The 25429-nt window shown below is 34.6% G+C and overlaps 1 protein-coding gene across 3 annotated transcripts in view; it reads left to right on the top strand.

The window, feature by feature from the left end:
- The window catches only part of FAM3C (FAM3 metabolism regulating signaling molecule C), a 47188-nt gene extending 21759 nt beyond the window's left edge, over nucleotides 1-25429 (top strand). For all 3 annotated transcript variants that reach the window (XM_002818376.5, XM_009243177.4, XM_063726151.1), the window contains 7 exons: nucleotides 2861-2890; nucleotides 3604-3727; nucleotides 10883-10941; nucleotides 12069-12119; nucleotides 14916-15000; nucleotides 23052-23178; nucleotides 23770-25429. In XM_002818376.5, coding sequence (XP_002818422.1) covers nucleotides 2861-2890; nucleotides 3604-3727; nucleotides 10883-10941; nucleotides 12069-12119; nucleotides 14916-15000; nucleotides 23052-23178; nucleotides 23770-23859 — 566 coding nt within the window. In that variant the 3' untranslated portion in view covers nucleotides 23860-25429. The remainder of the gene's footprint in view (nucleotides 1-2860; nucleotides 2891-3603; nucleotides 3728-10882; nucleotides 10942-12068; nucleotides 12120-14915; nucleotides 15001-23051; nucleotides 23179-23769) is intronic.

The following is a 25429-nucleotide window of genomic DNA, read 5'->3' as shown; positions in this document are numbered from 1 at the left end:
CACTGGGTGCTGCAATTAGTAAATGCTGATTGAATGAAAACAAATGTAGGTAACAGAGAATTAGGATTTCTACATGGAAAGGAAGAATATTTCCAAAGTGGGATTCACATAAAGCTGTATTAGTTGGAATATCACTGGTAGTCAGCTATGAACAAACGTTGAGCTACTTTATTCTCCTACTTTTTATTTCTTGATTTTTCCTGATGTTAAGAACCTGCAAAGTGTTTTTGTGTGCATTTTAGCTATTTGATTTAGACATTGTTAGGGCAGATGGTTATTTTGATGTCAAAACTGAAGTGTAGTACTTTGTAACCTTACTGGTTGCCAATCTACCAGTTGAATTGGCCAAAATTTAATTGTGTGGTTTTATTTTAATTCTCATTTCAGACTATCTTAACGAAGATGGATATATGGTTATCTTTGTCATTTGTTTAGCATCTTAGTATATGAAAGGTTAACATGTTTAATCCAGTAGGAGGCTTCTTGCTATAATCACTATCTTAAAGACCCATAAGATTAAATAGTTCTTTTGGTGATTAGTTTTCCATTTTTTAAACTTACTTGACAGTTTCTATAAATTATGTAGATTTATATTTATTATATGGTATTATTTTAGAAAAATAAAACACATTTCTGGAAAGGAAGAATGAAAATTTTGCCTACAATTAGTAGTTGAAATTACCAATGTCGATTATGAATTTTTAAAAACAATTTTTTATAAAACTTTATTTTGAGATAATTGTATTATTTTTAACAAATCCATTTGAATATATGGAGAGATGGTACATACTGTTTACTCAGTTTCTCCCATTGGTAATATCTTGCAAAACTATAATACACTATCACAATCAGGACATCAACATGGATACAATTCACCAATCTTATTCAGCATTGTGGTGTAATGTAGTGTTTGTTTTCAGTTTGAATACTTAGCTAGTAAATGAACTGAACACAGTCCAAATTATTTTTGTCTATATTGCTGCAATAAATACTTAATGTTCTTTTTTTTTTTTGAGATGGAGTCTTGCTCTATCGCCCAGGCTGGAGTGCAGTGGCGCAATCTCGGCTCACCGCAAGCTCCGCCTCCCGGGTTCATGCCATTCTCCTGCCTCAGCCTCCTGGGTAGCTGGGACTACAGGTGCCCACCACCATGCCCGGCTAATTTTTTTTTTTGTATTTGTAGTAGAGATGGGGTTTCACTGTGTTAGCCAGGATGGTCTCGATCTCATGACCTCGTGATCCACCCGCCTCAGCCTCTCAAAGTGCTGGGATTACAGGCATGAGCCACTGCACCTGGCCATAAATACTTACTGTTCTATTGAATTTATTTATTTTTACCTTTTCAGATTTAAACCATTGATATATAGTATATACATAAATTACTTGAGACATTATTAACAACTAAAGTGCAAAATAGTTCTGATTCATTAGCCCGACTTACTGAAGGACATTCATTGATGAAATGCAATAACAAATGTTTATTATTGTTCCTTGAAATGAAATGTATATGCAGAAAGAAATTAAGCTTTGAAGCTATCAGTGTAGTTTGAGGGGAAAATAGTTGTAGGAGAGGAGGGATTTCGGTGTTTGTATGTTGTACCTGTATTCTATACTTGGACAGCTGTTTATGAAAATTAATGTACCTGTTTGGCCACCAGGTGCTAATGTTTTCAGAATTGCAGACTTAGTACAGGGCTTTTGATTTTGATGTGTATTGGGTAAAAATGAGCTTTCTTCTGGAAGGGAAAGCCTTTCACAGGAGTTTCTTCACCTTAAAGTATCTACTCCCCTTACTGTTACACAAATTAAATGGAGGTGATGTTATTTACTTAAAATCCTGATGATTAAAAAACTGATTTTCCCAAAATTGTATCCCAGTAAAGTGTAGATAAGGTTTGTTTTCTGCTTTGTTCTGGGCATTGAGCTTTTTCAATGTTATTGTATTACCTTTATGGCTTTAATGGTGCATAATATTCTACTGAGTGTTCTATTGAGTTAATGAGCTTTTATTTACTTGGTCATTTTCCTCTTTTTAAACATTTCAATACAATCTTTCAACTTTCAGCTTACCAGTTTGAGTATTGGACCTACAGGAAGTTCACAATTATCTAAAATAGTACAGAACTAAAAACTGTATGACTATTTATAGCAAGACAGCTGGTTAACATTTATCACACTGCATACTTATTAGTCAAATCAGGAAATGGCTGTCCACAATACTCTGATGATCTGAGTTATAATCTCCTGGGCTGGGATCAGATGTTAGTGCTTTTAAAAAGCCCTAACTATAATTATGATAGATGGTCAGGTTGAGAACTACTACATACAAATTAAGATTTGACCTCATGGATTCCTTGAACTGATAAATTATAAATCTTTTAGTAATGACCTTCCTTATCCCCCTCCCTGGCCCTCGCAATCTCCTAACCTCACCACTAAGATAGATTCGTGTGTATTCTCTGGGGCTTTCTTTGCATAGCTGTACAACACCATACAGCAGCAACAACTTTTAAACGCCATCATATTCACCAAATTTATATTTATAAACATTGAAAGGTAAGTTTGTAGAGTAACTTCCTGATTGAAATTTAAATCTGTAGTAACTAAAATTCAAAACAAAATGGTAAGGGAAAAATAAAATGTTTTATCAGTAGTAAAATACTATCCTCCATAATTATTTAATAGTTTATAATGAATGTACAGTGTGAAGTTACTTTCTCACTTTTTCTTAAGTGATATTCGTGTTTTATTGTATACTGAATCATTAGTTGAACACTTATTTTTGTGGACCTAAATATATTTTAAAAGTGGATACTTGCCAATAGACTCATTCCTTCTAACAAAAGTAATTTTTTTTCAGCAAGATCAGCATTGGACACAGCTGCACGTTGTAAGTATTTCATCTCAATATTTTATGTATGATTTATTCTGCCTTATCTTAGGCATATGAGAGCTTATATTTAAAGTGTCAGTAGTTCAGTATGAGGAAAAACTGCTTTAGAAATTGCTTTCTAAAGTTATGAGGATGCTATTTGATTGGACAGCCCAAATATTTTTGGTAATTATTCATGAGGGATATTTTGTGTTTTTTAGCTCCATTATTATAAGTACAGAAATTGGTGTGAGAAGGAGTTAAGAGGAGAATTCCTAGTTACAACAATACTGTACATGGGCAGGTAGTCAATGGAACATTAGGCCTTTTTTAATGATCCTGGAGGTCATGATTTTTTGTGCATATATGGACTAGAAGTGCAAAGTAACATTCAGAACCTCCCACATCCTGAAATTTAAAAATAAACTCATAGTTAGATAAAATATATTTGCCCTAATGCAGATCATATTACTTGACCCATTTGCGTCCATTATTAGTTTGTTTCCTAGGAAGTTCTGGTGTCTGTTGTGGGTTTTTTTGTTGCTATTTTTTTTTTGTAATTTTTTTGAGGTTCTTTGAAACCCTCAGGGGAAAAAATTAGCTTGTATTTTAAGATACGTGTATCTTGATGTTTTGCGTAATGCCCTTTGTGGTTTGAGATTTGAAATAAAGTGAGGTAAAATCTATTCACTTGTTTTCTAAAAAAAGACATCATGTTTTCTCCCCCAAAGCTACAAAGCCTCCCAGATATAAGTGTGGGATCTCAAAAGCTTGCCCTGAGAAGCATTTTGCTTTTAAAATGGCAAGTGGAGCGGCCAACGTGGTGGGACCCAAGATCTGCCTGGAAGATAATGTGTAAGTCTTTGTTGACTTGAGACGATAAGGTGTGCTATTAAATTGCAGCCAATTGAACCTGAGTTTAATGGATATTTTGAAAATGTGTTCGGTGTACTTTATTAATGGAAAGTGATTTCCATTTTTGTTATGTAGTTTTTTTTCTCATGAATTCAAGGGGCCTTACAGTTCTTAAATTTTATATTAGAGAGTGACTAAGAACGTAACACTTATTCGGCTTTATAGAGATAAGAGATTTCCTCTGAGTGAATTGTGTAGATCTGTGCCATCCCATTTATTAGCAACAGAACACATGTGGCTATTTAATTTTGATCCTTAAATATTAGGAAGAAAGTTAATTCACTTAAATTAACTAAAAAGTTCAGTTCCTTGGTATCCGTCACTGCAGTTCAGGTGTTCAGTGGCCACATGTGGTTCATGGTCACCAAATGGAACAACAGAGAGAGCATTTGCATCATGGCAGAAATCCTATTTGCAACATTGCCCTGGACAATGAATGTGTTCTCTTTATTTTAGATGAAAACCAGCGTCTTTCATTTAAAATATTTGAGTGCTACTTGTTGAAGTGTGAAATGATCCAGTGATAACCTCAGTTCCATTGCAGCACAAACTGCTTGCCTCTAAGCTGAATGGTTTCCTATGTTGAGATGCTTTCTAAAGGATGGTTTTTAGGATATTTGATATCCTACCTCAGTGTCAACTGTTGCTCACAAGTTCCTGCTGCTGAAATTGCAAATCCTACTTTTAGTTGGTTGCTTTTAATATGCTGTTGCCTAGAAAACTAGACATGGCTTATTTAAATTTAATATAAAATAATAAATTTGTCACGAATTATATAGAATAAAGAGATAATTTTATAGCAAAGAGGAGACCTAGGCAGCTTTTCCTAGCTGTTTATGTGCCTCTTGTTTTTAATATTGAAGCTCTTAAATTTTTATCCTAGCCTCTTTTGCAGGTAGTTAGCTGTAAGAAGTTTATTGAGCTTCATGGGACAACACTTTTCTTGTAAAATTAAGGGCTTGAGCTAGATGATCATTAAGGTCTGTACTGATTTCCTTTATTTTCCCGTATTCTAATGATGATTTATTGTTAATCCATTTGTCTTCTGATTTCTCATTAGAATAGTCCTGTTTTACTGACATGTAATAATGCACTTGCATTTTAGAAGTTTGTAGGTTTTTGAAAACATTCTCATTTCCACTCTTTATCTTGTTTGGTTAAACAGACCCCAAATTTGATTCTAAATAACAGGAACAAAGTTCTTTTAGAATACCTAACCCATGGATGATTTTGGACATCTATTCTGCCCCCTTGATGCATGTGAATTTTAGTTGAGAGAAGAAGAGATCAGACTATTTTTACTAGCAGGTTTTTTATTCACAGATTAAAACCGTAAACAACAAAACACACTCAGAAAAAAAGCTCAACTGTTTACCCACATGGCCTACAAGTTCCTATGTGTCCTGACCCTAATTCACTTCTCTCCAGATCTTCCTGATCTTGGGGTCTTGGAGTACGCTCTTCTGTCTAGGATGGTCTTTCCTTACTCTTCATTTGGCTGTCTTCCTTCTTGTCCTTTGGTTCTCAGAGTACACATCACTGTCTTAGAGACTATTCTCTATCCCTCAGCCTAGTGTTGAACAGCTAAGGTTGAAAAGAGATCTAATGTTGAAAAGAGAACAGTGCGTAGACAGTGGAGCTTGGTAAAATACATACTTGGCTTAGAGCCAGAGAATTTGCTTCTAGCATGGTGGGCGTGCCATGTAGCATTTGTGTTTCAGTTTCTTTAACCATTAAATGAGGCAGGCCACCCATCCATCCTTATTTCAGGAACCATTCTGCCATTACCATGAGAGATTAAATACTTGGTGGGATTTTCTACCCAAGCCTCAGGTTAAAGTCCAAAGAAAGAGTCTTAAGTTTCCTGAGAGTCATTTATTCACCTGTTTAGCAAGTATTTTTGAGCATAATCCCTCCTGTCATGGAACTTACAGTTTAGTAGGGGTGACAGATGTTTAAAAAAAATATGTACTTATAAATTGTGACACCAGGTCGGGCGTGGTGGCTCACGCCTGTAATCCCAGCACTTTGGGAGGCCGAAGCGGGTGGATCACCCGCTTCATTTGAGGTCAGGAGTTTGAGACCAGCCTGGCCAGCATGGTGAAACCCCGTCTCTACTAAAATACAAAAGTTAGCCGGGCATGGTGGCACATGGGCCTGTAATCCTAGCTACTTGGGAGGCTGAGGCACAAGAATCTCTTGAACCCAGGAGATAGAGGTTGCAGTGAGCCAAGATCGCACCACTGCACTCCAGCCTGGGTGGCAGAGCGAGACTTTGTCTCAAAAACAAAACAAAACAAAAAAAAAACAACAACAGCAAAAAACGAACAAACAAATTGTGATACCAGCCCTGCAGGGCAGCAGGGTGTGGTGAGTACTGGCGAGAGTGGATGGAAAGAGGTGTCTAACTTTAGATTGAGGGTTATGGAACAGTTTCTAAGACAGTGATGTGTATTCTGAGATCTGAGGGATAGAAAGGAAGACCATGCTTGGTCTTCGAGCAGGAGGAAAAAGCCTGCTTGAAGGTCCTAAGATTGGGTAGCTCTGGAGAGAAGTGAATTAGGGCCAGGCTGCATAGGAACTTGTAGGCCATGCAGGTAAAGGGTTGAGACTTTTTTTCTGAGTGTATTGAGAATTTGTGGAAGGATTTCAAATTCTGGCATGTCGTGTTTTTATTTATATTGCAAAAAGTTATCTGGTTGCTGTGTAAAATAATTAAGGAAGTGGAATAGAGAGGACAATTGGAAGGCCATTGCCAGTCACTGCCACAGCACTTTCATACTGCCTCCCTATTGGTAACAGACTTTATTGCTTATACATTCACTAAAATCTGTAAGTAGATAATAAAAATAACATAAGCAGAGAATTTAATCTTTTCAGAGCACCTGCTCTAAGTACATGTAACTCACTTTGGAGACTACTATTCTTGGATCAGTGTGTCTCGATGGGGGCAGTTTTGCTCTCCAGGGGACATTGTAATTTTGGGTTGTCATAGCTTTGGAGGTACTCCTTGTAGAGGCCAGAGATGCTGTTAAACATCTTTCAGTGCGTAGGTCAGCTCATCCACAAGAATGATCAGGCTCTTAAAATGAGAGGCTGGGTTTGAGAAACTCTGGTACAGACAGGTGATAATTACAATTAGGATGGTGGCCATAAGCAGATCAAGTCAAAATACATTATGCAGATTAACATGTGTTTTAAATGTCTCATTAGTTAGAAATAGAAAATCGCAGGTATGAACCTCAGGTCTCAGGAAAAACAGTAATTGCAGCTTTTTTTTTTTCCTTTACTTTTTTTCTTTTTTCTTTTCTTTTTTACCTAGAGACAGGGTCTCATTCTGTTGCCCAGGCTGGAGTATAGTGACACAATCTTAGGTCACTGCAACTTTGAATGCCTGGGCTGAAACGATCTTCCCACCTCCACCTCCTGAGTAGCCGGGACTACAGGCGCACACCACCACACGCAGCTAATTTTTCTATTTTTGTGGAAATGGGGTCCCATTGTGTTGCCCAAGCTGGTCTTGAAGTCTTGGGTTCAAGCAGTCTTCCCACCTCAGCCTCCCAAAGTGCTGGGATTACAGGTTTTTTCTTTCTCATTAGAGCACCCATAGAACTAACTTATGTTCCAATTATAATCTTCATTTAAGGCGTATATTCATTTGATTTCAATTTGTATGAATTTGATATTAGGAATAATTCATTACTTTTGATTTTAATGGTAATGTTTGCTGCAAGAATATGAGATTATTTTGAGGGATTTTTTTTTTTTAACAAGGGATCAGTGTTTTTGGCTATGAGGGCAAAGAGGTAAAATCAAGGTTATTATATAGGTACTTACATAATCATTTAAAAAGTAACCATTTAAAAATGTAAAAACTATTCTAAGCTCATGAGTATTAAAACAAATAAAAAAACCAGTTGGCGGGATTTGGCTCGTGAGCTATAGTTTACCAAGCCCTGCTTTAAACTAACCATCTTAAGAGATAATAACTAATAACTAGAACATGGAGTAGCTATTTGAAACAAATCTATATTTGAAGATATCGAGTATTTCTACAGATGATACAATCATTTCCTTTAGAATTTTGCCTAGAGGTGTGGGGAGGGGTACCTTATATTCATGAAGGATAAAAGAAAATATTTCAACTTGTGTTAGTAAGGTTGAATAACCTTTATACATTTTAAATCTCAGTGGATTTTTTATTTGTTAGAGATTTTCTGTTTGAATTTCAGTTTTTAAAAATTGATAAGCTGCTGCCCTCTTGTGGGAAGCCTATGTCATTGTGCTTCTTTGTTACCTTTATTTCTTTGCTTTATGATAGATTTCAGTCTGTAAAATGCCACCTCATACTCCTAGATGATCTTTACTTGGAAAAGTCACACTAGCACTTAACCTGTTAATCGCAGCAGTTACTTCTTAATGATGGAGTTTACTTATTGAATGTATTTCTGAAAGAAACAGAACAATACATTTTGAAACTTCTTTCTCTTTGGTGCAGCTGAGCCAATAGTTAAATAGTAAAGCATAGAACTTTTTAAATGTATGTGCTCCAAACTAGTACTTTTAAACAGCTTTGAGATATAATTCACATGCCGTCCATTTCGCTCATTTATATTATACAGTCAGTGGTTTATTATATTCACAGATACATGCAATCTCTGCCACAGTCAATTTTAGAACATTTTTATACCTCAAAAAGAAACTCTGTACCCCTTAGCTAATACCCTTCTAAGCCTTTCTTGTCCTGCCCACTTCCCCACCCCAAACCCTAAGTTAACCATTAGTTTCCTTTCTGTCTTTATAGATTTGCCTATTTTGGACAGTTCATATAAGTGGTATATAATATTTGGTCTTTTGTGATTGGCTTCTTACCGTAATGTTTTCAGGCTTCCTCCATGTTATATCATGTATCAGAACTTCATTCCTTTTATGTCTGAACGATATTCCATTGTATGGATATACCACATTTTGTTTACTCATTCATTAGTTGGTAGACATTTGAGTTGTTTCCACTTTTTAACTATAATGAGTAACATTTACAGAAACATTTATGTACACATTTTATGTGGACATATGTTTTGATTTCTTTATACTCCCAGGGAGTGGATTTTGTTTCATATGGTAACTCTGTTTAACTATTTGAGGAACTTCCAGATAGTTTTCCAAAGTGGCTGCATCTGTTTGCATTTCCACCAGCAGTGTGTGAAGGTTCCAATTTCTCCACATCCTTGCCAACACTTGTTATTATCGGACTTACTGATTATAGCCAGCCTAGTAGATGTGAAGTGAAATCTCATTTGCATTTCCCTGATGATTAGTGATGTCTACCATGTTTTTGTGTGCTTATTGGCCATTTGTATGTCTTCTGTGGAGAAATGTCTATTGAAACCCTTTGCCCATTGATAAATTGGGTTGTTTCTGTATAATTGAGTTGTAATTTCTCTTTTGATTAATGTTTGCATGATATGTCTCTTTCTACCCTTTTACTTTCCACTGCCTGTATCATTATATTTAAAGTGAGTTTCTTGTAGACAGTGTGTAGTTGGTTCCTGTTTTAATTCACTGTGCCAATTTCTGTCTTTATTTGGTATGCTGAAGCTATTTTCATTTATTATAATTATTAATATATGAGGATTTAAGTCTACTATTTTATTTTTTTATTTTCTCTTTTTCCTGCCTTCCTATGAGTTACGTGAACATTTAAAAAAGTGTTTCTTTTGATTTATTTATAGTGTTTTTGAGTGTATGTCCCTATAGCTTCTTTAGTGCTTTCTCTCTTTACAAAAAAAGTTTGCAGACTCAAGTTCTAGACTTCAGGTGAGGGAGAAAATATTATGCAGATTAAATTGAAAAATATGTCCTATCTATATCTATTATATGGCGGATAGCACCAAAAATGTGGGAAGTAGTCTTCCAATATTTAAAACTTATTATCTGATTCAGTCATCATTGACAGGCAAATGGAATTTGAACATGAATCTTCATTATTTGTTTTTCTTTATTTTATCTTACTCATTAACATAGATCCAACATTTGTTAGAACTGAACTCATTCATTAATTGCAACCATAGTTCAGCTGCAGATGTGAATTGTTTGAAAAATCAACTAAAATACTCTGTGAGAATCGACTGAGATTTATAATAAAGTACATCGTAGATTTTATTTATGAAATTGTGTGCTATACATCCTTTATATTAGTAGTTTATAATTGTATGCCTATGTGTATATATAATTCTGTCAATGTATGGACATGTGTGTGCACGTGTAGTCACATATATGCATATTGCCTCTCTCTCCTAAACACAGACCAGTTGTTAAATATTTAACAGCACACCACTGGGAGTATTACTATTACCTTGAAGTTTTGAGTTAAAAGAACTCACAATTTTAGTTTAATAATTCTAATTTGAGCAATTGAACAAACTGAACTGATAACCAGCAAATGTGTCACTGGTACCTTCCATTTTACAGTGTCATTGTCTTTATATAGTGGTCTGTGAGCTGCCCATGGAAGTCGATTATCTCAGGTAGTCACCATGTAAGTGACTGTCATTCAATGCAGTAATTTCATGAGTGCAATATTTCTTAGTGTAGAGGAACTTTACAGTGATAATCACTAGGAGAATGTTCACAATTAGGTAAAACATTCATGAAAGAGTGCTCCCCCACTCTGCTTTTAGATTTAAATGATGGGGGTAGTATCTCACTTCTGTTTCATGTCATGCTGGTATTGAAGAGAGCAGAAAAGAGATTATCTTTTGTTTGATACCTTAAGAATGATGCAGAACGTGCTTAATGTCCATGTTTTAAGAATAATCTGAAGCAGTGTGGCACAAAAATGGTCTATTATTTCAGGCCTAATATTTTTTAATATGTATTTCTATTTGCGAAATATTATTTAAGGACATTACTTTAAAATTATTCAGTGTTAGACTGTCTTCCCTGACTTAGTAGAGATCTTTTTAATTTCCTCTGCAGCACCAAACAATTGAAAATATGTATAATATTCCTAACTTTTTTTGCAAGACTTTATTTTTCTGATATGTTATTGTACAATATTTAATTCTAAATTTATTTCAATTTCTCCCCCTTCAGTTTAATGAGTGGTGTTAAGAATAATGTTGGAAGAGGGATCAATGTTGCCTTGGCAAATGGTAAGAACAATTATTTTAGCTTATGGATGTAATCATTGGGTATTTTTCTGTCCCATAGTAAAATGCACTATCAGAGGATCAGGTTAGAAAGTGCTGCTCTTGATGATAAAGCCCTCTGTCCCATCCCTGCCCTGCAAAAAATCTATGGGTGGAGACTTGATGTCTAAGAATTTGTAGCGTGTTTCTTGAAAGTATCCTAACTTGCTATGCAAGAGTTTCCATGAGATTGTCAGAAAACAAGCAGTCTAACGTCACATTGATAAAATCTTGCTTCAAATTTTGGAATCCTAACATAATAGGAAGATAGGTTGACAGGATTAAAGGCGTATGAAATGACAAAGGATGGTGTAGGGGGAGGAACAAAGAATAAGAATTTATTGTAATTTTTCATTATCGGCCACATTCTTCTGATAGCTTAATTAGTATGAATAAGTTGATTGAATCCTGAACATCTCAAATTTTCCTTCAAAATTAAATCTGAAAACCTGAAACCATAAAGTGAGGCCAAACTGCATGTTGATCCTCTCTGTTATGGTACAATAAGTATTCCATAAAGCTGTGTAGGATGGTTATAAGATATATAGGATGGTTAGAAACCACTGTAGTTTCATAGTGTAGAAAAATATATTTTACTACTTTCACAGCAAGAGGTAAATTTTTTTTGTGTTTCTGCTTTCTTCATTTCCTTAGGTAAAAGGTTCAGCATCTGTCTGTTTCATTAATAGCAAAAAATACATTTTATAGGGCAAGTTAATGTAAGTTTTATTGTAAAAACTGATTTAATGTAGAAAATGGCATCTGATTCAAAGAGATACTTCTTTTTTGTAAAAGGTTTACAAATAAGAGAATATGGAAACAAGGATGAAATATATCTAACCGAATTGGAATGGTCTACAGTCAGTAATGAACTTCTATTTATCCTTCGGCTTAAAAGATTAATGAGAAAGTTCTATTAAGAAATTACCCTTTAAAAATATATTTCAGGTGCATATGATTCAGATTTTAAGTTCTCAAAGTAATTCCTTCTCTGCTAATGAATTCACATCAATCATTGGATAAGATTATTGGTCTTACAGTGTATGATATATTTCAGATGCATAATTTGATATGAATTTAATCTCTTTTAGGAAAAACAGGAGAAGTATTAGACACTAAATATTTTGACATGTGGGGAGGAGGTAAGTGTAAATAACATGACTGTGTTCTTTTGCTGGCACTGACTTAATCACCTCAATACAATGTAGCCCATTAATGAGAGAATGATGATGCTATTTGTGTTAGTTCATTTTGTTTCCCTTACTTTCTGTTCACTAAATGTCCAGCTGTATTTAAGTTATCATTCATGTTTTATATACTTTCTTCTTCTTAGAAAAAAATTTTTGTGGTGTATAATTGAAGATAGTAATATCAAAATTGAGATTTTTTTTAAAAAAGTCATCTTGTCTTCTACAGGACAACCAATTCAAAAGTTTTGGGCTCCTTTAGGTCTGTCTAAAATTAAAAAAAAAAAAGTAATTTGAAGACCAGAATAACCAATGTAAGCGTTCCTAAGTGATAGGAATTGATTTTTTTTTACATGTGATTTTTCAGTCTCAAAAATAAATCATAACTAGGAGCATTAGAAAGACAAGATAAACTATCAGTTTTAGAAAAGCAATCCTATTATTCATCACAGTTCTACCCTCTGACTTGCTGCTAATTTTTTAGGTAGACAAATATTTGAGGGAAGAAATAGAATTTTCTTTCTTGTAAAGCAATCACAGATATTTTCCCCTTCCATATTTGGAAGTCCCACAAGGAGTGGGAAGAAGTTACCAGCACGCAGAGGCAAGGGACTGGCACCCCAAAGAAGAATGCTGCCCGGAAGGATCAGTTTTTTTCCTCCAGTTTGAAGGGAGGCCAACACTGGTTTATCTTTTGATTCTTTAATTTGGGAGATTGATCAGTATGAGGATCTCCCCTGTACCTCCCCATTCCATTTATATATTCCCTAGAAGCCAACAGCTATTAGGCCTCCTGAAATTCATGTTAAGAGTTCTCAGATAATTTAGCTTTTCCAACATATCTTCAGCTTGTAATAAGATGCTATGTAGCCAGGCACGGTGGCTCACGCCTGTAATCCCAGCACTTTGGGAGGCCAAGGCAGGCAGATAACGACGTCAGGAGATGGAGACCATCCTGGCTAACACAGCAAAATCCCGTCTCTACTAAAAATACAAAAATTAGCCGGGCATGGTGGCATGCACCTTTAATTCTAGCTACTCCTTGGGAGGCTGAAGCAGGAGAATTCCTCGAACCGGGGAGGCAGAAGTTGCAGTGAGCCGAGATCGTGCCACTGCACTCCAGCCTGGGCGACAGAGCCAGACTCCGTCTCAAAAAAACAAAAGATGCCATGTATTATTTTGTTATTAAATAATGTTAGGACAACATTGCATAGCTGTCAAAACTGTATAAACTTAAAATGGGACCATCAATTTTAGATTCTAAAGGCATAAATTGGTCCTGCCAAAATTTATTGATAGAAACAGTCTTACAAAGCTGTTGTTGAAATCAGTCATGTGACCAGGAGCTCATGTGACCAGGAGCTCTGGTATTCCTTACTTCTCTTGTCACAGGTACATTAATTGCCGCTAGAAGCATTCTTCTAGTTAGGAAATTGTTGCAGTTTATTGCTACCTTTGCATTTAAATGGAAGTAGTTTGTTAGCTGCCTTGTTATATCTTTTTGAATTGAAAATGCTATTATTATGAAATACAATCAGTTATCGAAAATCTTTGGAATCTTTGCTGTGGAAAGAAACTGAGTACATTTGAACTAACCCAGTTTTGGAGTAGAATTAGACTTCAGAGCTATAAGGAACCCAGACATTGTAAAGAGTTCAAGATGTCAAGTGATTTGTAGAATCTGACCTACGTATCTGGCATCAACAGTTTATAGTCACTGAAGTGGTTTATTTTGAAGTCCTTGTGGATTTTGATTTGGTAGATCAAATGAGTAGTGACTGTAATATTTGCTGCAATTAGTTTGGCTTCTAATGATCACCTAACATATTCCTTCTCCCAGTTTATAGCAAACGATATACCTAAAATAGCCTTTAAATCTGTGTGTATATGTATTTTTAGATTTTCTAAAAATTACAGATATCTTTGAGAATTGGAGAAAAGCTGTGTATCCTCTTTCTAGTAAAGTACCCATACAAACAATGTTACGCTTTTTTTCGTTTCGTTTTTGTTTTTTGTTTTTTTTGTTTTTTTTTTTTTTTTTGAGAGACAGGGTCTTGCTGTGTCAACCAGCCTAGAGTGCAGTGGTGTGATCTCAGCTCACCGCAACCTCCACCTCCTGGCCTCAAAGCAGTTCTCCTGCCTCAGCTTCCTGAGTAGCTAGGACTACAGGCATGTGCCACCAAGCTCGGCTAATTTTTAAATTTTTTTGTTGAGATGAGGTCTCACTATATTGCCCAGGCTGGTTTCAAGTTCCTGGGCTCAAGCGATCCCCCAGCCCTGACCTCCCAAGGTGCTGGGATTACAGATGTGAGTCACTGTGCTCAGCCCATACAATTTTACATACACTTAGGGAGTCCACAAACCTCCCATGCCTCCTTAAGCTTATGCATGGACCCCAGAATAAGGTTTTTCAGGATCCCAATTATTCAAATCTGAGAGATCTCTGAATTTCTTACTTCATAAGTCATGCTTTACTTTGCTATAATTTTTTTCACTTAGCCCCAGGAATATCAATACAAAAGACACAGGATAAATCAGGAATGGGAAATTGTAAGTTGATGGTGGGATTATATTAAGGGACAAATTTAACAGTTTTTAAACTCTTTATAAGATTTGTCTGTCTTTTGGATTACTTTACATTGGAAATTATTGCTTTACAGATACTTCATGTTCTATAATACTACTTTTAGAGATTATCATGATGCTTATTCAGTCATTTTTTAAAACCCTCAACCCTTTCTTTTTCTTCAGATGTGGCACCATTTATTGAGTTTCTGAAGGCCATACAAGATGGAACAATAGTTTTAATGGGAACATACGATGATGGAGCAACCAAGTATGTAAACTTAAAACTTTACAGAACTTTTTGGAGCTATAATTTGTAATTATAAAAGCAATACATTTTCATTAAAAAAAAATCTGTAACATAGAGCAAAGTAATCAAACTACCAGATAAACACAACTAACAATTTTTGTTTTTACTTTGCCTCCTCCCTGGTTTTCTGTGTAAATGTTTATCACACATATATTGTCATGAAATAAGAATCACATCATATAGAACGTTTTTTCTACTTTTATGTTCTGGTTTTTAACATTCTGAAATTGTTTTTCCTGGCATTAATATTCTTCAATAGCATTTTTATGGTTCATCAGCAGTTATGGGTTCACCTTTATTTAAAGTTTCCCTATTATTATGTCATTAGGGTAAATTTCAAGAAATGGAGTTAATTGTCAAAGATACAAGTGTGCTATATTTTAAATAATTTTAATAAGTAGTAGTTTTATAACTTTTTCTTAAAATAGTATATGTTGTAAAAATTTGGAAAATATAGAAAAGCGCAAAGAGACCAAGTTCCAGTCCATCTCACTACCCAGTATAAACATTGATGATATTTTAGTTTCTATTCCAGATGACTTAACACACTTTTTTTGACATTAAATATTTAGAATGCTAGTTTTTATAGCACATCTCTTCATATGTGGTGAATATTTCCCCTTATTATTAAATATTCTTTATAAAAAATTGTTTATGCCTGCCTAGTCTGGTTTTTAAAATGTCATGATTTATAACCTCTTTAATGGGTTGCCTATTGCTGGACCCAGGCTAGTTCCAATTTTCATACTTAGCAAAATAGACTATCTTAGAAATGTTTGAACAGTCCATGTCTATGTCTTTAAGATAGACTTCTTTTTTTTAAAGTGGAAATGATTAATTAAATTTAAAGTGGAAATGATTAATTAAAGGATGTGCATGTTTTTAAAAATGGATTTTAAAAATTTTTTTATCAATTTTATATTTTTTTCAGAAGTTCCATGACACCGATTGTTAATTTTTTTAAGTTTCAATTTTAAGAGTTTGAAAAGGTATCTTATTTTAATATGCCTTTATTATTGAGATTGGATTTTTTTCACAAGTGTTTTTTTTTTTCTTTTGCCTTTTTATGTAAATTGTCTTTTGACCATTCAAGTTGGCCTATCTTGACTTGTAAGACCCCTTTATGTTTTAAGGATATTAACCATTTCTAATGTAAAAAGAAATGTATTTATTGTACATTATTTGCTTTTAAATTTGTTAGTGTAGGGTGCTTTTTGAATTTTAGAATTTTAGACTAATGCCTATATAGTCTATGTATTTTTCTATCGGTCTCCTTGTATACTTGAGAAGTATTTTTCCACCTCCATATTAGATGTTTAGTAGATTTTCTCTTCCAGTGATTTCACTGTTTTCATGTATTTTTAAAAACCCATTTGTAATTTCCCCATGACACACAATGCCTTTGTTCTTATGTAGATTTGGCTTTATCTCTGGTATTTCTGTTCTGTTCCGTTCACTTGACCTATTCATCTCTGTTCCAAAAAGACACTATTTCAATTATTTTAAAATTGTTTTATAAAAGTAATTGTACTTCATGCCTCTCTGGTTGAGATTAAATCCCCTTTAATGTTGTTCTTTCTAGAAAAAAATAATTTTTTCTCTGACTTTTCTTCAGATGACTTACCAAGGATAAAAAACATCCTTTACAGATTTCAATTGACAGAGCTTTAATAATACAAGATTTATAGATTTTATAGATTTTAATTGACAGAGCCTTAATACTACAAGATTTATACAGAAATTTGTATTTTTTATGTATTGATTTTTATAAATGTATTATTTTATAGCTACATTATCACAGATTTACATGAAAACAGTGCTACTTTATAAATGGTTGTAAGCTGAAGTAATTTCATTGACATTGTGCATTTTATCTGGTTCAACTAAGAATATATTAAATCCATCAATTGAAGGTTAACATAAAACTTGCCTATTCGAGCATTTTCATCTACCTAAATAGAATGAAACAGGATGTAATTAGGCTCTCATCAAAAAACAGGTAACTTGCTATTTGCTTTTGCTGAGAGAATAGGCTATAACGTGTAAAATTTGAAGTTTTAACATTAAAAAGAAAAGGCCCCACTTTTCTGAATTGACAAACATGACCTCCGTTTTTCACCAGATTATTTTGTTATACCTGATGGGAATCAAAATTGCTCCCCTTAATCTGCTAATATGCTAATAATAAATTGTAACCACAACTAAGAACTAGGGGAGGAATGATGTTTACTCTTTAACTGCTATTTTTTGGTGCCCATTAAATGCACCAAAAGCAGCTTTGGAAGAGAGTTCAACCTCTAGGGCAAAAGGAAAAAATCTAAACTTTAATTTCCTTATGTTTGGTCACTTGGTCAATATATGATTCATCTTCTGTGAATTTAAATGAATTGAGTTTATGAGTTTGGAGCACACGAATGTATATTTCAAATATTTCCTTTTTCTAAATACTGGTAAAAGAAATTGTAAGCATCATATCTTTTATACTGAAATGGACAACATCCTTAAGAAAGGCAATCTACATCTATTTTATATATTGAAGGGCTTCAATATGAATGTCTTGGAGTAAGAAGGGATCTTAAAGGTCACCTAAAGCAGCATTGGAGCCTGGGCAAGATTCCCTTGTTCTCTATGAATACCTCTACTTAACACCCTACCTACTTAATGTGCCAGTACCCTTTCATTTCTCCATTTGAAATAGATTGAAACAAAATATTCACAATACAGTGTTACATTCTCAGAGTGGTCTCCTTCTAAATTCCGCCTGATGTTCTTTAATTTAGATAGATGGAACAAGAAAACAGTAAGTGTATTCCCCAAATCATTTGATACTTCAGGTATTTGAAGCTAATTGGTATTTTTCTTTTAGTTTTCTCTTTTTCCGGCTTAATACACAGGCTCTTTTAACTTTTTATCATGTATAGCTTCTAATTTGTTTCATCTTCCTGGCTATATTTCTTAGGCATTCTCTAGTTGATTATTGTCTTTCTTAAAATGAATGCATCAAATCAAACACAGGGTTCCAGATGTGGTCTGGCCGGTACAAGGTACAATGCAGATGCTGGCCTACCATGTTTTAGAGATTACATTTCTTTGAATATTCATGCAGACTAGAATTGTATTAGTTTTCTTTAAACAGTCACATTACATTTTTGGCTCGTGAGTTTTTGGTCAAGTTAAATTCTCAGATCTTTTTTATTTGATCTCAGGCTTTTTTTTTTTCCTAAACCACTGTCAAATCAGGTCTTTCTCTTCATTCAGAACTTGATTTTGTTTAATCTAAATGAAGGCCTTTATTTTCATTTATCCTTGTTAAATTTAATTTTGCTGATGTAGGCCCACTTGGTCTTGATTCTGACATTCGTCCTATGAAGTTTCCATGATCCAGGCTTTGTATTCTCTTCAAAGTCATGCTTATGTCTAAATATAAGTCATTGATAAAAATGTTTACCAACGGCGGTGTGCCACCTTGCTAGAGGCTTCCTCCAAGGGATACATCTGTTAATCAGCTGCAGAAACTACTTTTCAAACAGCTGCCAGTGTACCCTACCAGGAGTACCATCCAGCTGCTATTTCATTATTTTATTCATAGAGGTTATTTTCTGAGACTATCATATGCTCACTTGAAATTCATGGACTGTGCTAATTACAGTGCCCTGATCTACTGCCTGAAAACCTCTTCAAAAGCTGAAATAGTTGTGATGACGTTAACTTGGCTTTACTTATTTCCCTCTCCTTCCCACTAGTTCCCCTTTATTTCCCTGTCTTTCCTTATTGCTTTTTAATGCTCACAGGATCTTCTTGTCATCCCTTCAAGGATTTTGGTAGGAATTCACATTAGTTTTATTGGACCATTGTTTCTAAAATTTTCTTGCCTTTTTTGAAAACTGGGATAATGTCTTAGCATCTCCCATTTTCCATGAGGCTTCTAAAATAACTGACACTACCTTGCTGATTATTTCAACAAGTTCCTTTACAATCTAAAAGTGTGGAGTGGGGGAGGGGGTTTACAGGACTGGAGGCTTAAATTTACTTTAGAGCACTTACATGGACTTGTTGAGCTACTATTCCCTTTTTATGTTGATCAAAGAATGTTTGCCTCCCTGTAAAAGATAGTCATGCTTTGGTCTGATGATATATCACTCTCGTGAAACAGTGAGTCCCTTTGTTATTCACACTTAGTAGCAAAAGCTGTTTCTGTGGCTTTTAATAATTGTATGAGTTTCATCTCATTCTGAGCACTACAGGTCTTCCTGGTTAGTAGTATTAAAAATTTTGTCATTAGTAATGTGGTTTGCTTTGTATTTTTACACACTTCCTTTCTTAAGTTTGAGCCCATCATAAAACATTCCTATGATAGCACTAATTTAGAAACTATGCTCCATTTTTTTCTGGGAGTGTTAGCAATTATATAGTGAAAATTATAGAGTTTTTCTGTTTGTTTTTAAAGAGTCGTATTTCCTCATAAAAATTTCTAGTCTGAACTTTGTATAATATGTTCTCTTTAAAGTCTAGGCTGGGTCGTCATTTATGCCTTAGATAGTTAGTATTTCTTACTCTTCAACGCCCTGAGGTAATATGGTGATTTTCTTCCAGGCTGTCTCCTTCCCAGCTTGTTCTTCCCTATTAATCAGAATTGAGCCGTTAATATTGTCCTTCTTGCTTTCTGTGCTTCCAGAAAGGCAGCATTGGCTTGGTTTGATGGTGCAACTGTAAGACTATCCGATGTGCCTCCTTTCCCAGCAAGGATTGAGGCAGAACCCACAGATTCCTGTGTCCAGTTCCCACTTCCTCCCTTTCTAGTTTAGATTGCCTCTGGGCAGCATTAGATTGTCTTCTAGCAAAACCTGATACCGTTCTCTGTCTATCCTGGTTTATCACAGGATAATTTTCTGTTCATTTTGAAGAAAATTATTCACTAAAATAATTTATTTGACATAAATTTTTAACTTAGCTAGTTAAGACCATTAGTAAGGATTAAAATATATGTAACAAACTCAGGGTGCACTATGTGGAATAAAAAGCTTGTATCTCCAACGTTTATGCTATATAAAAATATATTTGCTGCCCCGGCTTTTTTAAAAAAGGGGCATTTTGACATTTCCTGTATATTCAATTAAATACTGGCTATGTTACATGATTTTAAACTTCTGAAATATAAAGTTTTTTTTTTTTTACTTAGTTATACAGAAGATATCTAAAAATAATAATAAAATAATCCACCATATTCTACATAGGCAGATCAGAAAGTGTTAGAAGTCATTGACAAAGTCATCTTGTTATAAAACTATAGTTAGATATACACAGGGCTATGTGTTAGACGTCCCCCAAACCACTCCCAGTTTTGACAGTTCTCCAGTAGGTCTCATGGCTGTGATTTGTTAAAGCAAAAATACACAAAGCAAAATCAGCAAAGGGAAAAAGTTCATGGGACAAAGTCTAGAGGGACAAAGGAGTCTTCTCCCAATTGGAGTCAAACAGGACATGCTTAATTCTTCCAGCAACCAATTAGGACAACACACGGGAAATGTTGTCTGCAAGGAAGCTTATTAGGGACTCAATGCCCAGATATTTTATTAGGGGCTGGTCATATAGGCACCCTCTGCCTAACCTGTTGCAAAATACCAGACTCCCAGAGAGAAAACAAGTGTTCAGCATAAATTGCATTGTTTTTGCCCACAGTTTAGACACAGTGAACCATTCTTATCAGTTTTGGGAAAATGATAGGAGCCCTCCCCAAATCCAAGTGGCCAGATAGCCAAGGGTCAGTCTTGCTAGTAGGCCTTTCTAAGCTCAGGCCTGCTATGTTAATGCATATCTGCACAGGATCTCAGTATCTTCTAATGGAAAAGCAAGGAATAAGATTAATGGAGTTAAAACATAAAGCTCAATCTTTAAGTTTCTCCTCGATCTCTGGCTTGATTGTAAATCAGCTTGGTTTATTCATACAGATCATAATGGTCACTTCTGAAATTCAGGAGTACAAAAATAAGAATGCCTGACTGCCCTTCAACATATTTCTTAGTTGATGCAAAATTCTTGGATAAGATTTTACTTTTGGCAGGGAGCTAGACCTGCATTTGGATAACCTTCTACTTTGCAGGGAGTTTTTCCTGTATAAAGCAATCTCTTAACATTTGTGAACTTCACATTCATCATTTCAGCTGTTTATGAGCCACCCTAAAGGCCTGTGAAGTATCAGTTCATAATTTTTTTGAGATGTAAATGTGAATGGAACCCCAAAGCCTCTCTGCAGGAGGCAGTCCACTTAGCTGACCACTGAGCCTACTGCCTGTGCTCTAGACATTTCAATACTATTTATTCTTGTTACAGCAGCAAAACTCATCGCTAGTGCTGATGATGCAAGTGTAGACTTCTATAAGGTAGTTAGAAAGTAGAACATTTGGATAAACTATGCAAGTGGAATTTGACAGTCTTTTAGATCCATGGCATCCCAATAGCATTTGGAAACAAGAAAACAAGATTCAGGTGATAATTTTGGGGCATTTCCCTCTAGCACAAAAGTTGCTTATCAAGGGAGCAAACAAGTGAAAAATGATGGATAACTCGTGTAAGGATGGGCACAGGAAACAAAGCTGCAGAGGAACTGTGGAGGGAAAGCCAGCGCATATGCACAGATTTCATGTGAAGGCCTCACAGTCTTCACAGAGGCTGAGATTGGTTCTTCTGCACAGTAATTTCACTTCTTTTTAGTTCACTTGGCTATAAATGTACCACTTAATATAGGAGGTGAATCTGAAAGGCTAAATACTCCACAGGCTATGGCTTATTTTCTTGCTGATTCTAGTGAACTTCCTCCAGGTGGACAGCAGTGCCCAGGCTGTGGCCAAAACAGCTCCACAGCCCCCACAGATGTGGTTGGTATCAATCATGAAAGTTTAATGATATATGTAGTTCTTTCCTGTTTTATGAAGCTTTTTTAAAAAAACCGTAAGAGTATCCCTTTTTCTTTAGTTAAATGAGAACTGTTCTATGTAGTGTTTCTTTCACTAAGATGTTAAAGGAGGTAACTGATACTAGCATGAGATGTTTGAAAGAACACTGTAGAATGAATAAGTACCTTCCTCACTGACTTTCCTGCTGTTTGGAAATATAAACTTACCTTGCCTCAGGTTTTAGCAGAACAAACCTCTCTAAGTGACCTGTTAGAGCTGTCTTTTGTGCAGTATATAGGACTCAATGCCAGATATGTGTACAAGTAGCCCTTAATTTTTTCTTCTTCTTCTTCTTCTTTTTTTAAGCTCTATAGCTAGCATTTATGTTCTGAGTTTCTTTTCTCCTTAGAGATAAAGGAGAGAAAATCATTGACCATTAGGATGATCACTTACACAAAATTTTTTAGGGACATCTTTCAATTAGTAGTTTCCCTGGTGGTTGACTTTTGTCACTACTCCTCCTCCTGCTAGTAGGCATTTAGCTGCTGTGTGGTTAATATTTTCATTTTTATTAAGTAACCACTTGGCAGTTATCACTGAAGTACAATTTATATATCTGTTCTCAAAATTCATTTTCTTTTAAATAAAACATAGTGTTAGAAACATACAGATTTTTGTCAGCATTTACCTTTATTCTGGTCAAATGTAATTTACAGAGGAATTAGTGGAGATTCAAAAAGATTAATTTTATAAAAATATTGGTTGCTTAAGACCTTGGATTAGCCTGGGTAGGCATCTACTAACTGTGGTATCCCTTATTTATTTGATGAGTGTAATTTAAAAAGTTAAATGAAGGTGAATTGTTGTTGTGAAATAAAAACCTAACAGGTCCTTTTAATAGAATAAACTTAAAATTAATTGTTGGAGTTCATGTCTTTTGTCACTAAAGAATTCAACCAGTAGAAATGTAACTCTGAAAAAAAATTATTTTCCAAAATGTTCTGTTATTTAAAGTCTTTTTGTCTCATGTTATGTGGTAATATGGTAATATCCTAGTGAATCAGTATTAGCATACAGTTCCCTCTGTTTATTGTTGTATTCTTTCTCTCCCTCTTCAAGACTCAATGATGAGGCACGGCGGCTCATTGCTGAATTGGGGAGCACATCTATTACTAATCTTGGTTTTAGAGACAACTGGGTCTTCTGTGGTGGGAAGGGCATTAAGACAAAAAGCCCTTTTGAACAGGTTAGTGTCATAGACTCTCAGAATTAACAAAAACAAATTCTGTGAAACCTTACAGTACATTTTCCCATCCCAGCTATTTGAAAATTAGATAAAGCAGATAGTAAATATGATCATACATTTGTCATAAATTCTTGGTAATCAGTTATTTGAAATAACCATCGTACTTTTAAATTTCAAAACTTAAAAATTCTGCACGGGAATATTTTTTCCTACAGGACAATGCATTGGAATAGGATTACCTATCTTAAGCCTTTTCGGAAGCTTTAGTTATTAAGGATTTTAATTGAGCTTTGGATTTTAGAATCAGTTAAGTTTGGAAATATTTTAGAACTTAGTAGAATGTAAATGTTAGTTTTTGACTAGCAAATAATCCTTTAAAAGCATCTGCAATGTATTCTTTCAGCTGTTATTTGAAGGTCTGCCATGTATGTGGTACAGCCTGAGGGTCACTCATTTAATATCTTGACCAGTAATTTAAATGAACTCATTGTTGACATGAGTATTACTGAAATGAGAATGTGTAAAATGTTACTGCAAATCAGCAGTTTACAACGGTTTTTTAAACTGTATATTATTACTGTGTTCCAATAGCACATAAAGAACAATAAGGATACAAACAAATATGAAGGATGGCCTGAAGTTGTAGAAATGGAAGGATGCATCCCCCAGAAGCAAGACTAATGGAAATGTGGAGAGAATTGAAGAAAGCGCACTTTCACTATTAATGGGAGAGCTATAAATGGCAGAGCTATGTGTAAATATTTTAAGAGCATGCAGCCATCTTGGTGTGTGCATGAGTATTGTCTCTTTTGATATCAGGATTATTTATTGCTAACGTAAATAGATAGCATTGTAAATAGTCATCACAATGATCAAATCACTGAACCATGTCTCCGCACATTTCCCTAAAAGTACAATGTTTAGACTGCTATGGTAATACATATTTTAAATTCTAAAAGCATACACAATGTGTAACAATGATTTGTGAAAAATATATTGATATATATACTAGTTGCTGTGAAAATATCATGGAATAATAGGGATTTTAGGGTGGATACTTTATTTTCTTTTATATTTCCATATATTGCCTTGTGATGACATTATCTTTTAAATTAAAAAGAGATTTGGCTAGTTGTGTGTGTAATGTTACTTTACAGTCCGACTCTCCTGATGTACCTCTTTTCATGATCTTTTTCTTTCCTTCCCAAGAAACTGAGGAATGTTTAATATGAAAACGTACATCGGATATGTGAAAAGCACAACAAAATTCTTAATGTACACAGTAAAAAAGTAAATGTATAAATGTAGATGGCATTTAGGACCACAGCTTGCTGGATTTGTGTTAGCTATGGGAATAACTTGATTTTGTATAAGCTATTTAGAGTGAGGCTGGAGGTGGCAGCTTCACAGAACTGGAGAACCAGGCCAAGTCCCCTCCCCAACCTAATTAGGTCATTCAGGACTGCTAAGTCAGTATATTTAGAGCAATACTAGCATATGTTTTTCTTAATTGTTATCGGCATTGACCAAGTGGTTTGGAAGGAGGCATGCTTTAATATCACAATAATTTTGATTTGTAAACCAAGAAATTAATCCTGTGTTTATCTAACTTCATAATAGCAATTATTGCCCGATGCTGTAGTGGCATATTTACAAAAGTTCTTATTACTGGGTGGACTGATAACATTTAAAAAATAATTGTGTTTGACCCCAAATGACTTTATACCCAATTCTACATAAAAATATAGAAGATCTTTTTTTGTTATCTTCAGAAGTTCACTAAATAACTCAGTTTTTAAGCAGAAGTTTTCAGGGCATTAAATATATGTTGTGTATGAAGTATCTCAAACTGGAACCTAAATTTAGTGATCAAACTGCCATTCACAGTGTAAGGCAGCACTTAAATTTCGAACCTAAATTTTAGATGCATTGTATAAAAAAACCTAAAAGCAGTATCTGTTAACCAAGTTGGAAGCTATTCAGATAATTTCTTAAATATTGATGAACTTTGGAGTACTGTTTCTTCCTTCAAACTGAATGTAATTAATTCATGAATAAATGCACCTTATATGTTTAAACAATCTTTGTATACTTTTGGGATTTTTGGTGCTTATATGCTAAATCACATTCAGCATGTGTATTTTGACATTTAAAATACTTCCCTCAATTCTGTAAATTAAAAGAATAGTTATTTTACAGTTCCAGGGATTGTGAAATAAATGTTGCACTTTTTTAAAATAATGAAAATAAA

The sequence above is a fragment of the Pongo abelii genome, chromosome 6 (genome assembly GCF_028885655.2).
Source record: "Pongo abelii isolate AG06213 chromosome 6, NHGRI_mPonAbe1-v2.0_pri, whole genome shotgun sequence".
NCBI lineage: Eukaryota > Metazoa > Chordata > Mammalia > Primates > Hominidae > Pongo > Pongo abelii.
This window is presented reverse-complemented; position numbering and strand designations above follow the sequence as displayed.